Here is a 24,189-nt window from a genome sequence, read left to right as displayed (position 1 = left end):
CTCTTTGGTCTGCACTATTATTTTGTGGGTCCTATGGCAGTCAGATTATTGGTCACCTCATCAATCTGTTTTACCATTCCAGCTTGGGTTTGTTGCAGCTGGGTTTCCCAATCTGTCTAGGCACTTGATAATTGCTGCTCCAACAGGGATCTCATCTCAGCCTGCAAGCCATCTTTGAGCCTTTTCTGGGAAACCTCCAAATCTTGTTTTAGATGTTGTCTTAATTCCTTTTACAAAGTCTCCAGCTACTATTTTAGGTCTTGTTTTAAATCCTGCTGGCCATTTTTGATTTCTGCAAGCACCTCCCATTTACTTGGTCCATCTTGGTTCAACAGGATACCAGCTCACAATCAACCAGTCAAACCTCCTGCCCCCATGATGCTAGTTTCTGGGCAGACTGTTAGGCTTTTTTTTTTTTTTTTTAAAAAGGTATATCCCCCTTAACTCTTTTACAACTTTCTTAAATGGCAGACTTGTTTATACATCAGATGATGATGTTATACATCAGATGATGGATGAGGTTCCAACTTAGCCCATAACATGGTTCCCCCCACCTCATAAAACTATATCACTTTTTAAAAAATGTAAGTAAATGAAGTCCACTATTTAAAATGTAACAAACAGATTCTATTGCATACAGATTGCATTTTAGGTTTACCTAACTTTATATTGAAACTGCATATTTACCAAGAAAAAATGTTTACATCCCCAGTTCCACTGAGGCTCCAGTACTACAAAAAATTAGCATGGGAAGTCCTTCTGAAGCCAAAGTTACACGTATGTTTAATTCTAAAGGACTAAATTTGGCACTTGCTGGCTCTTTAAGATGATTTATTTTGTTTCTCTCCCTACAACTTACAAAAACAAAAATAATTTAGAATACCATAAACAAGAAAATTAAGAATACAAGTTGATTTTCTTTTTAAACTTTATTCAGTTAGGCAGTAAAGAACCCGTTTCATTTCTCCATAGCAGAGGTATAATACATGAGCCACAGGTGAGTGCATTAATCCCGCCCCCCCCCAGCTTCCAAGAAATTAAACAGCATGAATAATACAGTCTTATTACTATGGTGCTCCAATACAGATTGTTTGTAAAGTTATTTGTAAGTGGAGAAAAAGTAAAATGGACTAACAGTGTGAGTGTCTTGTTAGGCATATGAATTTTCTTTGCTTTAACAAACACTCTCTTTCTTGCAATACAGCATGACAGAGGGTTTCAAAAGCATTGATATTTGAATGCATTTGCTCGTGAGTATCAACAAACACACAGCCTGTGACTTCGCTACACCTAGTCAGGCAATCAGAATGCAAAAAAGGCCATAGCTTTGTTGAAATATCTTACACTTAAAGTGTATGTCTGTGAAAGATTGGCAAAAGAGGAGAGTGAACGCAGATCTGCCTAGGACCTACTGAGAAGGCAGAACAGGTAACATTGTAAATATGTAAAATAATGTAAGTTTTTCTGTTACTTATGCCTGGTGTTAATTCGTGTTATTTGATAATCACTACTCTAGCCAAATGGCTAAGTTCTCCACTCACATAAGCAAATGCAACTCTATTAATGTCACTGAAAATTATGTCAGCTCATATCAGTGGTGAACTTGGCTCAAGATCTTTAATTATGATTAAGTTTTGATTTTAAAAAATCCTTTTAGGTAGCTCAGTATTTAAAGTGTGTTTTTACTCTGAAAAGTGACTAAAATGGCATAAGTTCTAAGTGACTAAAATGTAATTCCAAGTTTATCATTTTTCAATGGCTTTTATATCAAATTTGCTAAGTTTATAAATAGAGACATGGTTTTTACACCTGCCAGTCCTGCAAATTCATCTGGGATATGTTAGTCAAGCTATGTGCTTTTTGTCGTGGCCATCACCACCAGTAATAGATTCTGTATTTGGAACAGAATTGTGCTAAATGTATGAGCCACAAAAAGAACCAGCTCACCTCTTCCTTAGTACAGCACAGCCACTATAGTTTAAAAAGAGTAAAACAGCATGAAAAAATATTTTAGTCAATAGGCAGATATGACACAGAGCACACACTGGAAATAGGTCTGTTAAGTAAGGGTAGATGCCATTTTTATAGAAACTTTTCTGACCATAACCACACTTGAGTGCAAAGCTCAATTTAAGAAAATCTTGATGGTAAGAAATTAATTATCAATTCATTATTGAACAACCATCTACTCAAGTCATATGGCAAAGCAAAAATTACTTTGCACAAATCTTTACAAATGAGTTGAACAAAAATTGGATAGTCCTTTATTTTAATATTATATGTATAGGTCCTTAAAACTCCAGTAAACTGAAGCACAATAATTTACAAGTGTAAATTAAAGTATTAAGAAAGTGAATTAAAAAAGCATATCACTCTACCTCCACCAGAACATCACTTTATTGTTTGTTTATCTGTCATCAACAATGTAAAACTCTACTAGATACTCTATCCTGGTTTTTTAAAAGGTAAAGATTACATTGGATTAGCTACGTTTTACCAAAGAAACTACAGCAATCACAGTAGAATGAGATTTGAGGGACAATTCTGAATTACAAAAAAGTGTACACTGCAAGCAAAGGGAAGTGCACATTAAATCAAATGCCTGCTAGATCATTACTTTTAAATGCACAGTGACAATCTTGAGAAACTGTACATGATAAAAATCACAGAAATAATTTTAAAGTAACCAAAATTACATTTTGCATTTGATCATCCAACTCAGAAGTAATCAATGAATGTTCAATACTTTCAGTGCTTTTGGAAAATTTTCTGTTTGCCAAACAAAAATTATGTTGTTAATTTGACAACTGTGAAATACAAGGATTGAAATAAAAAGTATATTGGAAGTACACCTAAACTACAAGAATAAGCCATGGGGGTGGAGAGGGGGAGAGAAGGGGAATACACAAAAGGCTTTTTCTTCTATTTCAGAAGTTCTTCCAATGTAGTGTGTATCTGATACAGCTCTTTGTTTTCAGTCCATTTCTGAAGTTCATATCTTTTTTATACCAACTGGTCAACTCAACCAGCACTGTTGCCAACCAACAAGAGTAACAAGAATCTAAATGCATCAAATCTTCCTTTGCTGTGATTTCTTCATGGCCCCATTTTTCTGTTTTTCTTTGAACAGGGTTCGATGTTTCCTGAATTGTTCACAGGGTCAGGTGGAATTGAGTTCCAAATCACTCTGCGGTTTGTAGCATTCTGATTTCTTTTCTGCAGCTAGCCCCTGGACACGTTTGCAGTTCTTCTGTAGCAGAAAGACAACCGTGTTTGTTCAGGCAGTGAGCTTTCACCCTTGACCCTGGGGGGTTGCAGACCATTGTGTTTAGCATATCCCTGAGTGCAGCTATCCTGTAGGATTCACTTCCCAGTGCACCGAGATTTCCTAGGTTTCCTCAGATTAAGCCCCAGTATGCATCACCACCGACTGTGGTGCAGCTATGGATGCCTGAGGCCGAGTTGATTCTGGTGGATGTCTGACCTTGCTGAACCAGACTGATCTGCTTTCCTCCTATTCATACCCAGGCTGTCCAACCTTCATACAGCTGAGCCAAGTTATCTAGATTAGTTGCTTCCTTAATCACAAAGTCAACCTATTAAAAAGCCAAATAAATAAATAAATAAGAACTATTAAAATTACTGTAACTGAATGCATTTTCAAATCATAGTTAACTGTTAAAATTACTTGCTGACTAGGCCTCAACGTTTAGAAACTTTTGTAGTGAATTTAAAAAAAAAACAACAACTTAGAATATTCAATTTATTCATACAAATCTACATAAGAATGGCCATATTGGGTCAGACCAACAGTCCACCTAGCCCAGTATTGTGTCTTCCAACAGTGGTCAACGCCAGGTGCTTCAGAGGGAATGAACAAAACAAGCAATCATTTAGTGATCCCTCCCCAGTTGTCCACTCCCAGCTTCTGGCAGTTAGGCTAGGGATACCTAGAGCATTGGGCTGCATCCCTGACCATCCTGGTTAAGAGCCACTGATGGACCTATCCCCCAAGAAATTATCTAATTCTTTTCTGAACCCTGTTAGAGTTTTGGCCTTCACAGCATCGCCTGGAAATGAGTTCCATAGACTGACTGTGCGTTGTGTGAAGAAATACTTCCTTTTGTTTGTTTTAAACCTGCTACCTATTCAACAAAATTTCAGGAAAGGAAAGACCAAGTATCTACTTTAAAGCCCCAGTGCCACAAATATTTAAGAACATGCTCAGCTTTTCATATATACATAAATTATATGGCCAGAAATGATCATTATGATCATCTAGCACCTTCATAGCAGGCCATCGGATTTCCCTGAATTCCTGTTTGAACTAGATGAATTCTATTGATTTCAAATGGGACTTGTGTGTGTAAAATCAGGCATTTACTTGTAACGCTAATTCACACAGAAATTATACCCTTTATGATACTTATTAAAGACAGTGGGGTTGCAAACATATGCACTAATGTGTAACTGACAGCACATCAGTCAACAATTCTGATGCACGAAAAAAGGAATATAATATAGTTCACACTTAGTTGTGTTGGCTCTGCAGGACTAAAGAGTGAGAACTTTTGGTTCACTAAAGTAAACATATATGACATAGGCAGCAGAATGTTCAGTAAAACCTAAATGGAATATTACAGATGCATTTTACACCTGCCTACTCTATGATGCTCCTGCATATAGCCTAAACTTGCACTGGGGGCTTTTGCTCCCACATCGTATTTCAAAGGCACATCTAATCTGTGGTTTACTATCACATGCCCCCCCTTCCTCCTCTCCCAAACTAGATCTAGTTTACAAATATTACTTCCCAATTCTTTCCCTCCCACTGACCCTTTTTTCATAAAACAACCAGGACAGAGCACAATATTCCAATGTGGATTAATCGATCCTGACACCACTCACTGTAGGTTTTAGTTTTGCAGTCAAGCTTTAACAAAAGATAAAGTAGTAAATTAATAATTTATTAACAAGTATTGTTAACAAGGACTGTTACTTAAACTTTGACCAGGTTCAACTCACCTGTTCAGCAACAGACATTCTCCTGTTGGGATCCACATCTCGGCCCTCTAACTTGGCTTTGACTCTCTTCCACACACTAACTGCATATGAATTCCTTTCCTGCACAGCTAAAAATGTAAATGCAAACCATCAGTTCCACTTAATAGCACATATAGAAGGATGTTAACACATTTTACAAAAAATTTTACTCCACTACTTACCCTTTCCTGTTTTAGGGTCCCTGACAGCCTTTTTAGGACTACAGGCAACACTTTTGCCTGTTCCTGGAACTGTGCTTGGAGGCGTATCTGCTGACGTAGCAAGATTTTTCTGAATTGGCTTTCTTGCATTCTGCGACATGACCTCTGGCTGGGTCTTCTGCCCTGTATTACTACGCACTGCTGTAAAGATAATAATAATGTTTAATCATTTGAGCAATAGAATGTAGAAAAAGTTTTACAAAAACTGATTTGTTTTTACACTCAAATTTAAATGGAAAAATTAACATTTTAAAGAAAAAAAAATATATATATATATATATTAAAAAATAGAGGTTGATAACTTGCTAGTTCTCTAAAACAAGTTCCTGGGAGATGATTAGCAGCCAAGATATTTCCATTAGTAACCAGCGTATGAACTAATAAGCAAATTCAACCCCATGGTCCTGGGATTTGGCTCATGACACTAAATAGATGTTTAAAATAATTTGTAAATTGGCCTGTGGAACTATTCCCAAGGGAGTTTAATTCCTCTTCCTCAACTGTTGTGAGGAATTTATGCAAACTTTTCCTACTATCAATAAGAGTTAAGAATGTAAACGCACCCCAACTACTGATGGAGAACACTTATGGTTTCCTCGGTAACTGCACTTTTACAAAATAAGTCTTGTGGACATTTATAAGTTCAGACTTTTAAAAATTGACCTCAACCCATTAAAAAAATTAGATTGTTAAATAGCCTCACATCTGAATTCATCAAACATCAAGGTATCTAAGACAAAGCAAAGCACCAACTAGCTTGTTCTTTGGAACCCTCCAGATACCTTGTTATAAGCAAAATAACAGTTCTGGTGCATTTACAGAATATTTGATATGGTTCATAAAAGGAGTGTTAAAAATGTAATACATTTTCTGGCATTTGTGATTTGAAGTAGAGGCTACTTTATATTTGGTATCAATTATTTTTCACTTTTACAGTGTATTTTTATTTAAGAAAACAGACACGCTCGCAAACTAACATACTGGTTACATTTGCAGTGAACTTTATAAAGCAATTTTTTTGGGGGGGGGGGGGGGGGGGGGGGGGGCCCTAAAATGTTCTCCACTATGTTTGAGATTTGATACTTTCCCAAATGTTACCTGCAGCAAAGGTTGGCTGATATGTAGCAGTTGATGTTGGGCTTGAACACTCATTTGATGTATCCGTGACCAAGGGTGATGCAAAACTCACTAGATTATTGTAGACACTAGAAAACATAATAAAAGAGATGATTAGCAGCCAAGTTATTCCCATTAGTAACCAGCATATGAATTAATAAGCAAATTCAACCCCACGGTCCTGGGATTTGGCTCCTGACACCAATAGATTTTTTTTTAATTTGTAAATTGGCCTTCTGCAGCGCCCATCCACAAATCCTGTCAAACTACTCAAGAGCTGCATTAGATTGCTCTCTTCTGCCCTTTGAACCTCTGATTTTAAATATAAATATTTATACATTCATATTTATAAAATAAATATTTATACATTCAGGTATAATAGGTTACTTGAAAATCCCAAATGAAAATCAATAAAAATGAAGTGAAATTCTGCAAACAGATTTTGACAGACTGGGAAAGAACTAGAATGGTACACATGTGCCTGGTTTTATTTACATATGTAAAGATACAAGAAAACTCCCCACCACCTTGCAGAAGATATAGTTTTACCTTTGACTCTGTGTTTTCAGTTCTTTCAGGGTGGGAGTTATTTCCTGCAGCATTTCAACATGCTCCTGATTGCGAACCTGACCCATAGCTTGAACTAATGTAAACAAAACTGTCTGAATATTGTCTTGCCATGATTTATATTCACCCAGGAACTGCCTAACACTATTCTCATAGGGAACATCTTCACCATCTGCCAGAGCGGCTTCTTCATCCTATAAACAAGGAAACAAGGTGTTAAAAATATTCACGTTTGCGCTTTGTTCTGTAGTATAGTTTAGCAGTTGTGCTACCTCTACAGCCTTTGATGGTTTTTCCTATGAACACTACATACTTATGTGACTGTAATTTCAATAGAAGAATGATAAATCTGAAGAAAATTTAACTTGAAAAGGAAATGTTGAACATTTTACCTACTAACTATCTGTACAAAATTTTAAAAAGGTTGGTGTGCGTGTGTGGTTAAAACAGACACACATATGTACAAGGAAGGCAAGCTTTAGGTCTACCAATATCTGATCAATCTGTATATCACCCACCTGATAACTGCACAATGCTCCAGGAGCCCTTTAATCAATATAAGCTTCAGTAAAATGTCTTTGATATCAAAGTGTTAATCAGTTCAACCCTATGCACATGAGCAGGAATCACCATTAATAAGTATTTAATTTTAAGGAATATCATGAGGTAGCCTAACATGAATATCCTAGTCATTTTTTTTCTCTTGAATGCTAGGTAGGTCTTCAGTAACAACACAATGGGAGTTTTGGGCATTACCTTTGCCATGGCTTTCAGCAGATGCTTGACGTCTCCGAGTTGTCTGTTATGACCAGTGAGCACAGTTTTAATACTATCAACCAGATTCTGAATTGTTTCACAAATTGTTTCTATCTGTTGTTCTTTCTCTGTTTGCACTGCCCTCTGTGTAGTCATGTCCTGGGTCAGTTGTTTGTGAGCTGAGAGAAGCCATTCAGAGCTACCAATAGGATGTTCAAGATTGGTGCCCTGAAAAAAGAACATTTTAAGCTCTATCTAGATACAATAATTTACTACACAGGTGCTTGCATTTTGCATTTACCGCTGAACAGAATTAACTCAATACTCTTTCCTTGCTAGAACAAGTACACAAAACTAGCAAGAATTGAAAATAACGTGGAGAAGCCATTAATAAGTTTGGTCATTCTGCTGTGTTTTACAATCCATCTTCCCATCACCTTTACTCACCACTCTCTGAAGCAATCGTAGCTCCAGGTCAGAGACTGAACTGTTAAACTGTGATGCAAATGAACACATTTGTTGACAACGTTTGATAAGTTCAAATAATGCAGTATCAAGATTCAAGGCTTCAGCTGTTCTAGTGCGTAAACTTTCAAAATGAATTATGTTACTACAGAGGAAAGTAACCTACAAAACAAAAAAAGTGAGAGAACCATCACCATTAAATTGCATATTACATCAAATAAAAACAGAATGAAGCTTCAAAGCTTTTGTCTGCAAGTCTACTTTTAGACAAGAGCACTCAGAAGCAGGCAGTGGTAACAACTGTGTCAACTCATGGGCAGTAACATTATATAAATTCTTCTAATTTAAAAGCAGTTGGAATAAGATCTGGAATTCCCAAAAATAGTTGACTGCCCATACTGGCACCAGAGATTTCTAAAAGCCTACAGTACCACCTTCAGTAGGACTGAACAAACTTTCCTAACTTCTCAAATAAGCCAACACTAATCAATTTTAAATTGCATATAGTACCTGACTTGCTCGTTGACTTTCCTTAAGGACAAGGTTTCTTCTTTCAGCAATAGTGGCATCAAAATCTTGTAGGACTGGTGCCAAAGCAGGATTGGCACCGCCTGCCCATTTCAAACGCTGCTCAATGCTGGCTTCAAGTGCTGCTAGTTTCTCCTAGATTGAGAAAATAATTCTGAACCCAAAAAAACTGCAAAAAGAACAGACTGCCTTTTTTTTTTTCAAACCACTTTACCCATGGGACTATCCTTCCTCTTGAAGGATAAGTGTGCCTCAGCCTTCAGGAGAAGGGTGCTTTTTTATACATGGGTGTTTAGTCATGGAACAAATTTTCTGCCATCCCATGCACAGAATGCTGTGTCTGCTGAGGCAGAGGGATGAAGTAATGGAATACTATGTAAAAGGTGGGACAGAAAAAAGCAACACAGACTTAAAGGGCAAGGTAAAAGATTTTAGCTCACATTGGCTAATATCCATCATGGTGGGGAAGAGGTAGACACTTTTGGAACATGTGGACTGGGTTTAGTACAATGAGAAAGAATTCACATTTAGGCATGCTGCAAAAAAACACCAAAAAAAAGAAAGTACCTGAACAGTTGCAATTGAAGCTTCAATCTGGCTGAGTGTATGAAGTTTCTTTTTCATACTGGCTAAAATTGCAGAACGGGGTGGAGGAGTAATGGACATGGCTTGTGGGCGACTGATAAGGAGATCTTCATGCTGCCACTTTTTCAGAAAAATATTTTTATTGAAGTTTATTTATATAATTTCTTTCAGAAATGTTAAACTTTTATAAGACATTAATTTGACCATTCTGGTTATATTTTATATTAAGCGTATATTTATAAAGCGTTAAACAATTAATATATAACAAATATGTTACAGATATGAGCAGCATACATCATAGATGGTCATAAAAATCAGTAGAAGGTGATACAGATGGTTATTATAAGCCCTGGATATAAATAATGTACTGTCCTGTTGGACTAAATTGATTAGCCATTTGTTATACCATTTATTAATTATTAACCTTTCAGTAAATATTTATTTATGCTACCTTAATCTAAAAACTGATTACACTTTATCATTGTTAATCTGTGATGGCTTAAAAACCAAAACAGAATATTTGAGACACCATCTATAAAACAGTTTAGCAATTAACATTTTAATTGTTACTGCTTATTACTTTTAAAATTAACCCAGATTTACATTTGAAATAAAAAAATTTCCTACTACACTTTTCTAAAACATACAAGACATTCTAAAAGGAATACTACACTCAACCAAATATCTATGTAACTGAAATCATTAAGGGCTTGTCTTCACATGCAGTGGTGCAGCTGCATCGCTTTAGCTCTTCAGTGAAGATGCTACTATGCCAACATGAGAGCTTCTCCCATCAGTATAGTTAATCCATCTCCCCACGCGGTGGTAGCTATGTCGACTGGAGAAGCTCTCTTATCAACATAGCACTGTCTACACCAAGGATTAGATTGGTATAACTATGTCGCTCAGGGATGTGGATTTTTTAAATGTGGGCATTGCACTAGTTCCTCCTTTCTCAAGGGGGCGGGAAGGAATTTTTCCCTCATCACTAGATTGGCCAAGGCAAAGTGGGGTTTGGTTTTTTTTTGCCTCCCCACAGTGGATTCACAGGAGGAGGAGGAAGCTTAGTTGGGCAAACATGAAACAGGAATTAGGTTATTATATCGCAACTCATTATGTAAACATGGGGCAGATGTCCAGTGCAAGTACTCCATTGGGAAGGGACACAGTGATCAGATAAAATGGACTGGGGTAAAGGATTTAAAGGAGGTATTCTTTAAAGGAGTGGAAATGGGGGTAGGGGAGCTTGAGATGCCTATAACTGGTACAGCAGAGAGCCAACCCCCTGCTCCCCGAATAGCCCTCTCTTAACCCTCATTTGGAGAGGAGTGAGGGAGGTCCAAGCTATGGGTTGGCTGAGGACCATGATGGGTAAAAGGAAAGGGGCTGACTGAAGCCCCCTGAATATACATGGAAATTATTATGGAATTATCTGCACCATACACATGTATCTATTGGGTACTCCCAGACATTTTAGAATAAATCTGTGGCCTAATTAAACTGCCTATATATATATATATATATATATATATATATATATATATATATATAAAAAAACCATTGTCCGGCTACACTGGAAGAAGATTCTTCGCCTTCTTCCAGCATAGCTGGACAATGGTTTATATATGGTTACTTCCAAAATTTAAATGGGCATATTTGCACCCTTGACGGCAGCTAGGCTGCACAAGCTACCGGCATGCTACGCTATTCTTCCACATGTGTGTATTAAATAAGAGTTAAAAACTGAAAATTAAATTAAGACTACTAAAAAGCATCAAAATACATTACACACTCCACAAGCAATAGGCATTTTACATGCCTGCATGACATAACTGAAGCATATTTTCAGATGAACAATTTTGGAAAGAGTTTACATATGGTTTTACCTGGAACATGGCAATATGCAACTGCACCCTCTGAAGGCTAGTCTTGCAAGAAGAAATACTGGTTTCAAGTCTGCGCACTAAATCATGTTTCTTCCATGCTGTGTCATATGAACTGGCCAATACTGTTGCCCTGTTCATGACTAACTGTGAGAACTTGCCAATTTGGATATTGTGTTCTACAGCTTTCTTACACAGGTCATCCACAGAAACTTTGCTTTCTGCTCCAAAGTCCTTAGCCTCTACTTGAGCAATGATGTCCACACCCAAAGCACTGATGAAACTGCACAGAGTAAGCCCCAAGGCTTGGTTTGGAAGGCCAATTAAAAGCTGTCTCACAAAATCTGCCGTAAATGCCTTTATAGGTTTGGCCATCTGGTCTTCACTAAAACAAGAATTTCTATAAAGGGCTTTCACATTGACAATTTGAACAGGTCCATTCACTGTATTCTGATCTTCAAGTGAACTTGCGCCTTTAAAAGATAAACAATATTTCATATAAACATCTTGTATATTTAGAAACATTTCATTTCTTTCCTACACAGACAGCAATGTTATTAGAGGACAGAATTTACATTTATTTTTTAGGCACTGGCATCTTAAAATATGTAAATTACAAAAAATATAGATTAGTCTCATTCTGTACCCCTGTCACGTGTAAATAGGTGAAGAGTAGGGAGGTTTCCTATTGCTATGAAACAAAAATGATTTGTTTTACATTAACGCATATTTACCTGACAAAGTTTTAGAAAATGTACCACAGAGTCTGAAAAATTCTTTAATTGTCTGTAGTCTCTTTAGAAAGAAAATCTCTTCTAGAACTTGTCGATTATTATCATCATCAAAGAAATTAACTTGAGTGCTCCGGGCTTCCCTGATTATGTCAATCTTACGCCAAGCAGCAGGTATTTCCATCTTGTTTAGCTGAATGAAAGTAAGGAAAGCATTATATTCTTGTTTTATGAATGTCTTATGCCTCCAAGCATATACTGAAAAATAAAGCCATACCTTTTCAATTAACAAGCCAAATGCAGTTTCTACTTGGGCAAACATTCCATCAAATGCAACCAAAAGCATCTGACCAGCTGACATTTTTGGAGTTTCATCAACTGAACCATTTCTTGGCTGAATTAGTTCACCATACTGAGCATGAAGTATTCTAGGAAAAAAGATAAGGGGGTTAAAATATTTTTACTTAACATATTATAGATCACTAGATTGAAAACAAGTATTCAAAACAAACATTTTTCTTTCAAGTTTTCCAGTCTATTCTACTAATTACGGAAAGGTCATTATTTGTAGTCAAACAAATCCTATTTTCATATCCTATTTTCTCTTGCTATTTAATCCTGTGGTGAAGTTCTAATGCTGAATCCATGATAGAAATTATTTTCATGGCACATGGATGTAATACAGGACTAGGATTTCACCATGGACCAAGCAGAAGCTGGTCTATGATGAAGAAAGATCTACAACAAAAATCTAAAATAGCAGCAAGAACACACTAATCCCACTGGCAAAACCTTTTGCATGAACACTTGTCAATAAAAATGTCCTTTCAAATCCCAGAAAATTAACTTATGCTTTGCTATTAAATTGCTCAATTTGTTTTAGTCACCTGTGGTTTAACCATTATGCATTAAAATATGCATTCCTTTATTTGGTTTGCAGTGTCTTTTCAGTTGTTAGTCATACATTCAATTTTCTGATCGTTTTCTGGTCTTGCATGAAAAACCAGTTGACCAAAACCAGACAGATTTTACCCTGAAATCAGGTTTTGAGGTTTTTGCCAGAAATCCAGTAAAATGAGTCTAATGTTCAAGACTAGTCAGGCAGAAACACAGAATAGGTATTTTCCCTTGGTGAAACTACTGGAGTGAGGCGTGTTTATTTGGAAAGAAAGTAAAATCTAGAGCCAGAAATTGAAATATGACAAAGGAGTTGGCACCAAAAATACCTATTGCCATTGGTGAGTCTATCTGACCAGGAAGTCTTGTGCAGAAAAACACAATCAAATCGTGGTCTGCTACAGGAACAGCAAAAGTTATGAATTCCTCACTCCAATTTACAGCTTTCTCAGACTCTAGAGAATCTTGCTCTCCTGAAATCTCATCTCTCCATGACATTTTCCTAAGCTTTTTAAAATCTCTAACACAAAAATGTCTGGCTTTAAAAAAAAAAAAGGTCTTATGTTACCTATAAACTTTGTGAAATACTCTAAACACCAAAAGCATTTTAAAGTCTAATTTATGCTGACAATATTATAAGAGTTTCCCTAATCTCACATTTATACTTATTTTACTATTAAAAGCTAAATATTATCCATTGCCATATTTGCTTAAATATGTTGTTAGGTGAAACATTTTAATTAAAACCCAACATATGAAACAAATAATCAAATAAAGGACAAACCAAGATTTGGACATGGTGGGTTAGAATATGGCAAAACATACTAAGGTTGAGCTAAAGGAAACGCACACAAAACTATTTACCTTGCAACATCAATGTAATGAGTATGTGTTTCCTCTTCTAGTCCCATAGCTGCATTTCTTAAATAGGCTTGAAGAGATTCAACCAGCGTTTGCAAAGGGACTCCATCAGTTGTTTGTTCAATAAGACTGTCCAATTCATGAAGCATGCTTTCTAAAGTGTACTCTCCTTTCATTAAACACCTAAGAGCCTCTGGAAAAATGATCTGCCTGAAGTTTGAGTTCAATTCCTGTCAGAAATATGCAAGAAGAAGAAAATATAGCTTCTTCCCTTTTTAGATGTCATATGCAATGCTTTATTTTATTATGCCACCTACTGTAAATGTTATTTGAAAACAATGGGCTATCAGCTAGCAAAAGGATCAGAAACTTGCTTCAAATATTTTATCGTATAAATTGAGACTATGAAGCCCTGTAAATTTGGGATTAGCTGTTTTAAATCTAAAATGATGGCATTTTGCATAAACTAAAGGGTTTTCACAAACATTCAGTAGTGAAGACAATATCTTAGAAAAAATGTCTTGTTGACCACCTCGTCACCTTTTCATGACTTATGCAGATTACTTAGTATTTCATAGCACCACCTTGTAGGAAATCAGAAATTGTTATATTTAAAAGTAATTGAAAAACATTTAAGGTAGTTTTAGCCTATCTGACTTCTGTTTAGCAGCCAGAAATGAAGAGTTCTGACACCATGCGACCAACTAGCTCTGCAATGATTAACAGCATGTGCTCTGCAGATGACTGTTGGTGCAGAGACTTCATTTTGAGAACCACTGATTCAGACAATTCAGGCTCAACCACTCATAAAAGAAAACCTGGATTCAATTTTTAGTCATTAAATTTATGACGGACTAAGCAAAAGGGGGGGGGGGGGGGGGATCCAAAGACTTACCAAATAGTGATTATCTTAGCCAGAGGCCTATTAATGCCACAGACATCAATGTAGGTAAGAAGGAGAATACCTTAAGTGATGCAAGACTATTTTCACTAAGCAAATGCATCAGAGGGCTAATGCAGGCTGTGCAAGGTATCAGCCAGTGCCCTTCATCTCCAAAACAAGACAAGAGTTACTAAAAGAAATGTTAGTTAGCTTAGTTTAGTAAGCTTCTCAAGTCTCATCCAAGAACTCAAAAGGAAATATGGCCATATTTGTGTGCAGGATCTTAGCTGCAGTGCAATTAAGTTATATGCATGCTTCTGAAACGAAGGCTAATACTTTGCACTTATATAGCACCTTTCTTCAGAGACTCTCAAAGCCCTTTACAAAAATGAGTAAAGAGTGCTTTTGAAAAGCAACTTAGGGGCACGAAAATCCTCAAAAATATAAGTCACCCCTGTTCTAGTCAAATGGATGGCTGGTGAAGACCAAGTAATTGGTCCATATGATTCAGAATTGCCCCTAAAGTCAAAAGTTTCTATGAGTGAGCACTCTTCTATAGATAAAATTAAGATTTTCTTCCTCCCAACTCCGGGAATTAAAGCCTGTAAAGTATTTCTTGAGTCTGTTTCAAACTGCTTGTTTTTTTGGGAAAAAATAAAGTGTAGCCAGAAATAAATAGAAATGAGAAATTCTAAACACTATTTGGAAATCTTTTCATAGTGTCAGTGATAGTATTATGGAATATTATGAAATGACAGCAAGACACAAAGTTGTTGTTTTGACTAATCTGTAACTTCACCTGAAGTGAGATGTAAACTCCATTAGCTAAGTGAACTGCTTCTGATGCTTCAATTGGGTTTGGAATGTCCAAGTCCTGTGGGACCAGATGACATTGCTTCAATAATTGCACAAGGCATGTAACATTCCCACTCATGCTACAAAGCTCCTCCAAGAACCAGGCTCCATCCCTTGAAGTCAGATCAACCAGTTGTTCTCCAGCACTAGACGCAGCACCTTCCATCATCAGATTACGTCTAAAGGAAGCAATATTTTTGTTAGACAAGTAAAAGCACATGTGCTAATGCACGTTAAGTTTATTTTGTTAACACTTAAATTGATAAACTAGCCATAAAAAACATGGAATGGAACAGACCATCTTAAAAAGTAAACAACGTATTTTACAGTATATTCTAGTTTCAATTTCTAATACTCATATTAACCAATGTAAATTTAATGCCATTTCCTAACAAAAGTCAATAACCCAAGTGTAAAAAGTTACTTTTTTTTTCTTCCAAATATAAGGATGAATATAAAGTAATCCGTGATGAACTGAGGAAATGTCTGTTTTATTTCTTATGATTATTATGTGACTGTTTCCCTGTTCAATTGTATATTGCTGCCTGCCTAAATGCAGAGAGTGAAATCAAAGGAGGCTATAAAAGTGTTGTTGAGGAGCCAGATAAGAAAGGTAAAACAATGACACAGATAAGACAGCCTCTTAAGTCTCCAGCTGCAAGAGAAATAAGGTAACAGTGGCTGGGCCATCAAGTATGGTGGTGTGTGTGGGGTCCACCTAGCTGGCTCCATCCAAGTTAGGATGTTTTACTCTTTCAAAGGCTGAAATTAGGGCCTAAGGAGAACCTAAAAGATCAGAAAAATCTTGACCAGTTTAAAAGATGTTTCTGGCAGAAAAGTAGGCGAGGAAGTGGTCAGAGAGGCTGGTCAGGATGTGGCAGTGAAAAGGCTGAAAGACTGAGACACTCAGGGACTGTGGGGAAAAGCTGCAAGCATGACAGAATGTTTCATCCAGCTCAGAGATGGGAAACAAACCAGACCTGCCCGAGCTATGGATAAAGAGGTTAAAAGCTTAAACAAGGAAATATGCATATAGGTTTCTTATTTTAAATCCGCTTCTCTAAGCTTTGGGTATCTTTGGGAAAAACAGATCATGCTTTGTTTGTAACAACACATATGCACGCCCCAAAAGGGAAACCTTGCAGTATCCAACCCCAGCTGGATCTCCTAAATTAGTCACAGTCAGTAGCCAAGGGGTTGTAATGCAGAGACATAGTTGTAGAGTGATTGGATTACAAGATCCCACTGCAAAGACAAGTGGGGGCACAGGCCTGTAACTTGAAAGGGTACACTCAGGGGACTGGAAAAGGGTCTCAGAAGGGGCAGTCTGTCCAGGGATCATCAGAACAACCACCTACAGTATATTTTAGAAAAAACAGCTCACCTTGTAAGTGTGCAAAGAGCAGAGATTATAACACTTGCTAGGCTCAGTGACCCCTCCTCTCCATTTTCATGAAGGAAAACTTTAATGCAACGTTCAATTTCTTTCAACTGTTCCTCACAAACTGGCACAGTGACTGCTTCTTGTTTCAAACGTTCCACCTGTCTGATTAGTCTGCTGTTTATATCTGCTGCATATCTTTGAAGAGTCATTTCTGTAGCAGTTATGAACTGACATACAGCTGGAGGTGGCTGAGGAGCATACTGTATTTCATACCTGTAAAATGACAGGAACATGACAAGTTCTCCTTTCTGAAGATCTAACAAGCTGCATTCCATTCCCTAGGAAGAGTATTCCATAGTTTTTGTTTTAAATATCATCAAATATTTTGGGACAAATTCTAAATGTGAACAAAGTGGATGATGGCCACCCTACTTTGGCTCTTCTGTCAAATACTGGGAACTCATTCAATGGCTCCTGGCATGGAGTACACAGAGGCAAAGTAGTACATGGACCAGCTCTTTGCAAATCATGTCTCGGACAGAAAATGAGCGCAATTACCCCCCCCCCCCTTTTCTCAAAATTTTGATTCTTTCAGAATTTTCCAACCAGTTTTAGTCTGCTTACACCCAACTGCCTAGCCCAAGTCCTGATGTCAATCCACATTCCCGCCCCCCACATTTTTGGAACAAACAGAAATCATGAGAGTTGATCTAAGCCAGGATACAAATGCAAATTAACACTGCTTTTGTTCTGAATGCATCTCCTTCTATTGAGGTGAAGAGTTTAGCTCACTTTCCCTATTAGCCAGAATTCGACTCTTTGTTTTCCCGAACATCTCTAATAGATACATTTGCTTAGATCAATAAACTTAATACTTATTTTAACTTGAAAGAAAAAAGCCTTCCTTCAGTTCACCTTTCAACATTCTTTAGGGAATAAGTTATTTAAAACAGCACTAATGTAAGTCAATGGACATCCTACCTTTCTGCCTACAGGATATTGATTATAATCAAGCATTAACACTAAAATCTATTTTCAGGATCAATTTGTGGACAACAATCCAGAAGTACAGTTAGTGTTAAAAAACACTAATCATGCTAAAATACCTGTTTACTCTGCTTTAGTGTTTTTCTACTGCCCATCATTGTAGTATTTGATAGCAATAATAAAGGCCCTACTGGACCTCATGGAGTCTCTGGAGTTTCTTTTTTATGATCAAAACTCTGCTTGGGATGGGGTAGGGTTTTGTTTTAAACCATGATGGTCATTTCCCTAGAGCTGTGAACAGCCATTAATCACAAAATAAAGCAACGATATTAATAATTCTGTTTTGTTGCTACATGGAGGAAGATGCCTGACCACACTTAAAAGATAATAGAGAATATCTTTTTAAAACTTCTGTAACAGCACCTTAAAAAGAAACAGTCCTTGGAAGAACTCTATGGCATTTTAATATAAAACAAAACTTCAGTATTTTATATATCCTGTTTAAAATAAAGATACCTTGAAAGTAGCAAGGATTAAATTACTAGGAAAATCTACTGTGCTGTTAACTTACTTCCCATAGAGATCCTGACAATGCTCTATCGTCATGTTACAGATGAGTTCTTCCATCCAGGTCTTCCACTGCTCAATTCGGTGTTTCTGAAACACTGCTTTCGGATACTGAAGAGCTACTGTTGCATAATTATGCAACTGTTCAAGACAGCCACGTAAAACAGAACGCCTCTGCTGAAGAAAAGCACCAACCTCTCCCTCTAACTGTTCACATTGACTGATCAAATGTGCCTGGCCAGCATTCTGCAGAAAGGCTGTTGCTGGTACATAACTTGGGGGACCTTTCAAGAAAGAGATTAAAATGTAACTATCTTCCTGTAACTATCGATCAAATACATAATGACTATAATTTAAAATCACGTCTTTATATATATATAAAATCAGAGTATTACAGTATTCAAGTCTCATTTAAAGACACACAACTCATTTGTGAAGAAAACATTTGGTTTCAAATACTAGTTCAATTATTTTTTAATGGATAAGAAATACCAAGAGAGGGATACAATACTATTTATTTCATACCAAGGTCCATTTGGGTGCTAATTTCTTGAAGCAGACTTGCAAGTTGTGTTGCCTCTAAATTATTAAAAGCAGCTTGGTAATGTGTTATCCACTGCTCAAATTCATTCAGCTTCACTTGGATTGCTTCCTGAACAGCTCTTTGCTGTGATTGCAGCTGGGTGTGTTCAGAATACCTGAGTTATAGAAGTCATATACTCTGTCAATCACCATGTGAGAAATATTTAACTACACTTATCAAAGCAATACTAACTCAACTGATCTGAAAATCTATTTTGTAAATTTCACAGATTACATATACAAAGTTTAAACTAATATATTAAAACACCTTTTTTACACCTGTATTTACACTGTGATAATAAGTTTCTTACTACTGTCAATCTCTGGTCCAAACTAACAGTTATAAAATTAACCAGTATGCTTATAACATCTAATTAATAAAAAGTTGCAATGTGTTAACAGTGCAGTATTAAACAAAGCTTTACCAAGCTTTCCGATCCTCAAATAAAAGCACTGTAGAAGCACAGTTATTTCTGTACCTGTGCTGCAATGTACGAGATGGGTGATCCACTCCTTCTGCTCCTTCTAAAAATTCTATCTCTTCTAGTAATTTGCCCTGCAATTTCTCAACATCAGTTAACTGTTCTTGCAGGCTTAGATATTCTTCTAAACTGCTGTCCAGCTTAGGAAGCACAACCAGCATTTCGTCTCTGTTCTTAAACCAGTTTACCTAAAAATCAAGACATAGAAATTAGAAAATTAAATGTGATACTTATTCAAATGGATAGAGGATGGAGCATGCCACAAAGGCAGTACTTCACATTTCTGTACTGCTGCTCAGCTGGAATCCATGGGTACAGGCTTCCTCCATTCTCATAGGTGTAAAGCTTTTAAGATAGATCAATATTTTGACCAATGTCTCTAAGCTTCAGATTTCAATCCTATGACCAGTGCCAATGCAGGAAAATTACTTTAGCACATACTTAACCTTTATGTGCTTAAAAGGTAAGCACGTGCTTAAGTGTCCTTCCTAAATAGTGATACTTTCCTAAATCTGGGCCTGAATTAGCTCAATAAAAGCTGCAAGTGTTATGCTCTTAGCAAATACCATTTCTAACATGCAAAAACTACTTTAATACAAAGAATTTCTATTCATGACACCTGTAGCATTTTAAAAATGTTTTATCTGATAGTATAATGTGAAATTTTACTGTAGTGACTCTACTTCACCTTTATCTCAGCTACTCTTGAAGAAAAGAGGCTACGAGTGATGTCTCTTTCCATCTCTCTTTTGCTCTGTTTGTTTTCAGCCTGTTGGCCGCCACCACCATACACAGCCCCAGCAAATCCTGCTTCCCCTCCTGCTGTCCAGTCCACAAGAGGATCATAAACAAAAGCCTCAAGCAATGTAAGCAAAGTCTCTCTCCCACGCCGCATAATATGTAGAACCTGTATTTTAACAAGTTTAGTCAAGTTAAACTATTAAATACAATACAGACATTAATATTTGAATAGTTAAATAAAGCAATCCATAATGGATACATTGAGGTATATACAATTATAGCAGCAAGTTCAAATAGTTTCTTGAATTACAGCTGCAACACAGTTTGCATTCTAACTATTCTTCACAAGCTCCTACCTAACTCTTTGAAAACATTTACTTTGGGGGCTGAATTTTTCTTATTTATCTCTGTCCAAAGCTGATTTTTCTTTTCTTATTTATGTGTAAAGGGTGCAGGGGTGAGAAGAGAGAAGAAAAGTGGTAGAGAAAGAAGAGGAAAGATAATAACAGCTAAGCAAAATCCCTTAGCCATTTGAGTTATGCTAGTGTAAAAAATTCTCACTTGTGTAATAAATAAATACATAAATAAAATCTTACCACTTTTTTTTTTAAATTACATGAGAGTACACCTTTTTAAAAAAAGCTGAAGTCTGAAATGTAAGATTGACACACATATAGTCCTCATGGAAGACTATTTCATTTCCTTGGTATGCAGTAAGAAAGAAAAGGTTTCTTAGGGGCTGAAAAAAGTCTCTGAACATGCTCAGCATGTAAGTTAAGATTTCAGTAAAATCTAACGAACACTGCCTTCGTCACATCACCACAATTTCTCCAGAACCCCCTCTACCCCATGTACTATTACTATTAGAATTCAAAAATGTTTCAGCTATTAAATTCTTTAACCATCTTATATAGACATAAGACATAACAGATTCATAGATCTTAAGGCCAGAAGACTGTATCATAAGATCATCCAGTTTGACCTCCTATATATCACAGGCCAGTCAATTTCAGACAGTTACCCCAGTACTGTGCCCAATAACCTGTGTTTGGCTAAAACATATCTTCCAGAAAGGCATCTAAGTTTTAATTTGAAGACAAAAAGAAATGAAGAATCCACCACTTCCCTTATTAGTTTGTTCCAATGGTTAATCACATTCACTGTTAAATGTGTGCCTTGTTTCTAATTTGAATTGATTGGCAGGTATGATTAGCTATGTGCTTCTTACATTGCATTAATCTAAAATTTTAACATAGTATTCTAAACATAAAACTTTATATTTCTGATCTAGAGAACCTAATTTTTAGAAGTCAGTTAAACTTGCTGAACAATGGTGATCCATGCCAACATCTGGAGCTAAATTTTATACACTTGTACTCTTATACTTAGTGTTTCATATAAATATAAACGGTCCACAAAACAACACTCTCTTATTTCCTCTATATCAAACAACATTTACAAGTATAAGAGTAGAAAAAGGCTTTGAAAAGGCAGTAAGGAGAAGGGAAGCATTTCCAAAGCAAACGAACAAACAGAGGAGAGTCCCCCACACTTCTAGAAGTCACACAGCCCACCTGTTCACAAGAAAGCCTGAAAACCCCTTCTACTCCTGTTACTCCAAGTGCTGTTTCAATATTGTGTGTCATCCGGAATGGAACTTTCTCTGGTACTCTAAGGCTTTTTCCTTCAAGAGAAAGATTCAGATTTTTAATTATTAAGAAAAGCTTATATTTGAACAGTGTATAAACACAAAATGTATTTAAAAAAATTTTTTTTTTTTTTTTTTTTACCTTTTTCAAAGCAAACATTGTAATCTATATGGACAACTTCTCCTGTAGTCATGTCGATAAGAACATTATCCAGATGTCTATCTCCGAGACCAATTATATAGCCAACCATGGACATAACTGCAGTGGATCTTGCGTATGACTTTAAAGAAAATTTCAGAATCATGTTTTAGGAATCTTCTTAAAAAAAGAACATTGCTTAATTTTTTTTAGGATAAGTCACAGCAGTCAGTTGCAAGTTCTCCTTTACTTACTGTCTCAGGACATCTACCAACACAACACTAATTTCTTTGAGTTAGAACTTCAGTTAATAGGCTAATTAAGATACAGGTCATCAGGTTTCCCACTTCTTTTCTGCTTTTACTCCCACTCTCACATATACTTCTGTCTTCTAACTGTCCATATTTAAAGCACACACTTCTGCTAAGTGATGATTCAGTAATACTAGCTCACCTGTACCTAAAAGAGTGCCATAGCTAGAAGCATCTGCTGCCCCCCACCCAAATCAAAAATATGGTTTTAAATGGGAAAATATATATATTAGCTTACCTGTGTAACTCTCCACCACTCATCAGGTGTAGTACATGATGACCAAAGTTCTTTAGCTAGAAGATTTGGTGGAGTTGCTTCCATAAGCTCCTCTAAAACAGCCTTCATTACATTCAAAGGCCAGTCACGACGAGATACATCTAGATTAAGCCCAACTGCCTTCAGAGCAGGTCCAATTTTACTGTAGTAAAGCTCACTGGGTCTAGGTACTATTCCAGGATTTTGAGGAGTCTGGTAAGAATCCTGAGCCTACAAGAGATAGAATAAATAAGCTAGCATTATAATGCAGACTACAATATTGAGTTGAAAAGTTCTCCCTAAAGTCAGTTCCGACCAAAAAAAAAAAAAAAAATGGAATCTAAATCCTCTCTCCTGATTATGACTTGCAGCACTTGGACTAACCATTTCAAATTCAGTAGGTGTTTTTTTGTTTTGTTTTTTTAAATTTATGACTGATTTTCAAAGCACTGAGTACTGTCCTAACTTAACGTCCACTGAAGTCAATGAGAATTTTACAACTGAATTCAGTAGCAGCAGGGTTAGGACAACATTTAGCACTTTTGAAAATCCCATTCTAAAGCTGAAGGTAAAGTGACAAAACAGCTATGAACGAGAAATGAAATTCAAGTGATTTAGAGCAACTTTAGCTCAATGCATCCAAAATGCTCCTCCCCTTGAAGTATCACACAAGAACAGTATAATTAAAATATGCCTAAGAAATGTTCCTTTCTCTAAAAACACACAATTTGACTATATAGTTTTGTCTGGCATCTGGTCAAACCCCATGAGATATGAACACACAGAGCTATTCAGCATGTTCAGATAAAAATCAGAAAAAATAGTTAAATATTTGCTTTAGATTTAGAAGCAAATCATGATATATTCCACATCTGAGAGGCGCTAACTAGTATAAAACAATTACTTTCTGTGCTTGTAAAGCAGCTTCTCGTTGTTGCCACCGCTTGTAAAGGCCAAATAAAGGAGTTGCTCCATCCACCCATTGAATCAGGCCTGATCTTGTTCCCAGTGGTGTCACGGAATAGTGCCTAGCATGAAACCGTGGTGTCTCTTGACGATTAATTGTAGCAAACATGGTGTTCACAATTGATAAAAACTGCATGATTCTCTCATCTAGATGTAAGTCTTCTAAACCTGTATTAAACATTAAAAAACAAAACAAAACAAAACAAAAACACTGTTTAAAATTGAGCTTTTACTACTAAAACTATAAAAGCTGTTTTCCCGTAAATGAATCCCTCAAGGTAGCATTTCTGACGTGCACGTTTCATTTTAGATTTAAAACAGGTATATATCTATCAGGCCCACAATGGATTCTTAAGCAATGGGGTATCTGCTAATGGAACAGTCCTTTGGCTGTACTGACTCCATGGGAAAAGCATGCAAATGGAGTGCCTGCACTACAAAGCACTTCCCTACCATTCGCAGAAATGTGTGAAGTCTCAGGCTGAAGTTCTCTCTTCTAACTACTGCATGAGTATTGTGAGAGTTCAGCTGAGAAGGAAAATCAAAACAGGTTGCAGCTGGGACTCTACTGCAACAGCCACAAAGACTCACAGGCCTCTTCTTCTGCAGCTTTATTTGAGTCAAAGAATATTACAGCATTTGTGGAAAAAAAAAAAACCAATGGATGATCGACACTATTATATATGGACATCTACATATGATATCTTTCATCCACTGTTCAGGTATAACTTTAAG

General features: G+C 36.5%; 1 protein-coding gene across 1 annotated transcript in view; it reads right to left on the bottom strand.

Moving 5' to 3' along the window:
• Nucleotides 1-2,381: 2,381 nt before the first annotated feature.
• Nucleotides 2,382-24,189, bottom strand: part of SMG1 (SMG1 nonsense mediated mRNA decay associated PI3K related kinase) — a 98,391-nt gene continuing 76,583 nt past the window's right edge. Inside the window, exons 41-63 of the mRNA XM_067551048.1 lie at nt 23,393-23,622; nt 22,471-22,719; nt 21,925-22,063; nt 21,709-21,818; nt 20,082-20,300; nt 19,391-19,581; nt 18,855-19,027; nt 18,334-18,613; nt 16,776-17,048; nt 15,336-15,570; nt 13,657-13,883; nt 12,173-12,323; nt 11,899-12,088; nt 11,168-11,637; nt 9,264-9,401; nt 8,679-8,831; nt 8,151-8,330; nt 7,704-7,931; nt 6,930-7,141; nt 6,363-6,469; nt 5,226-5,405; nt 5,026-5,132; nt 2,382-3,596 (exon numbers count right to left, since the gene is read on the bottom strand). Of these exons, the coding sequence (XP_067407149.1) occupies nt 3,519-3,596; nt 5,026-5,132; nt 5,226-5,405; nt 6,363-6,469; nt 6,930-7,141; nt 7,704-7,931; nt 8,151-8,330; nt 8,679-8,831; nt 9,264-9,401; nt 11,168-11,637; nt 11,899-12,088; nt 12,173-12,323; nt 13,657-13,883; nt 15,336-15,570; nt 16,776-17,048; nt 18,334-18,613; nt 18,855-19,027; nt 19,391-19,581; nt 20,082-20,300; nt 21,709-21,818; nt 21,925-22,063; nt 22,471-22,719; nt 23,393-23,622 (4,520 nt within the window). The 3' untranslated portion in view covers nt 2,382-3,518. The remainder of the gene's footprint in view (nt 3,597-5,025; nt 5,133-5,225; nt 5,406-6,362; nt 6,470-6,929; nt 7,142-7,703; nt 7,932-8,150; nt 8,331-8,678; nt 8,832-9,263; nt 9,402-11,167; nt 11,638-11,898; nt 12,089-12,172; nt 12,324-13,656; nt 13,884-15,335; nt 15,571-16,775; nt 17,049-18,333; nt 18,614-18,854; nt 19,028-19,390; nt 19,582-20,081; nt 20,301-21,708; nt 21,819-21,924; nt 22,064-22,470; nt 22,720-23,392; nt 23,623-24,189) is intronic.

Source organism: Emydura macquarii, unplaced genomic scaffold (genome assembly GCF_026122565.2).
Source record: "Emydura macquarii macquarii isolate MOO-44397 ecotype Brisbane River unplaced genomic scaffold, CSIRO-AGI_Emac_v2 contig_1348, whole genome shotgun sequence".
In the NCBI taxonomy this organism is placed as follows: Eukaryota; Metazoa; Chordata; order Testudines; family Chelidae; genus Emydura; species Emydura macquarii.
The sequence above is the reverse complement of the archived record's forward strand: the minus strand, read 5'-3'. Positions and strand labels throughout refer to the sequence as shown.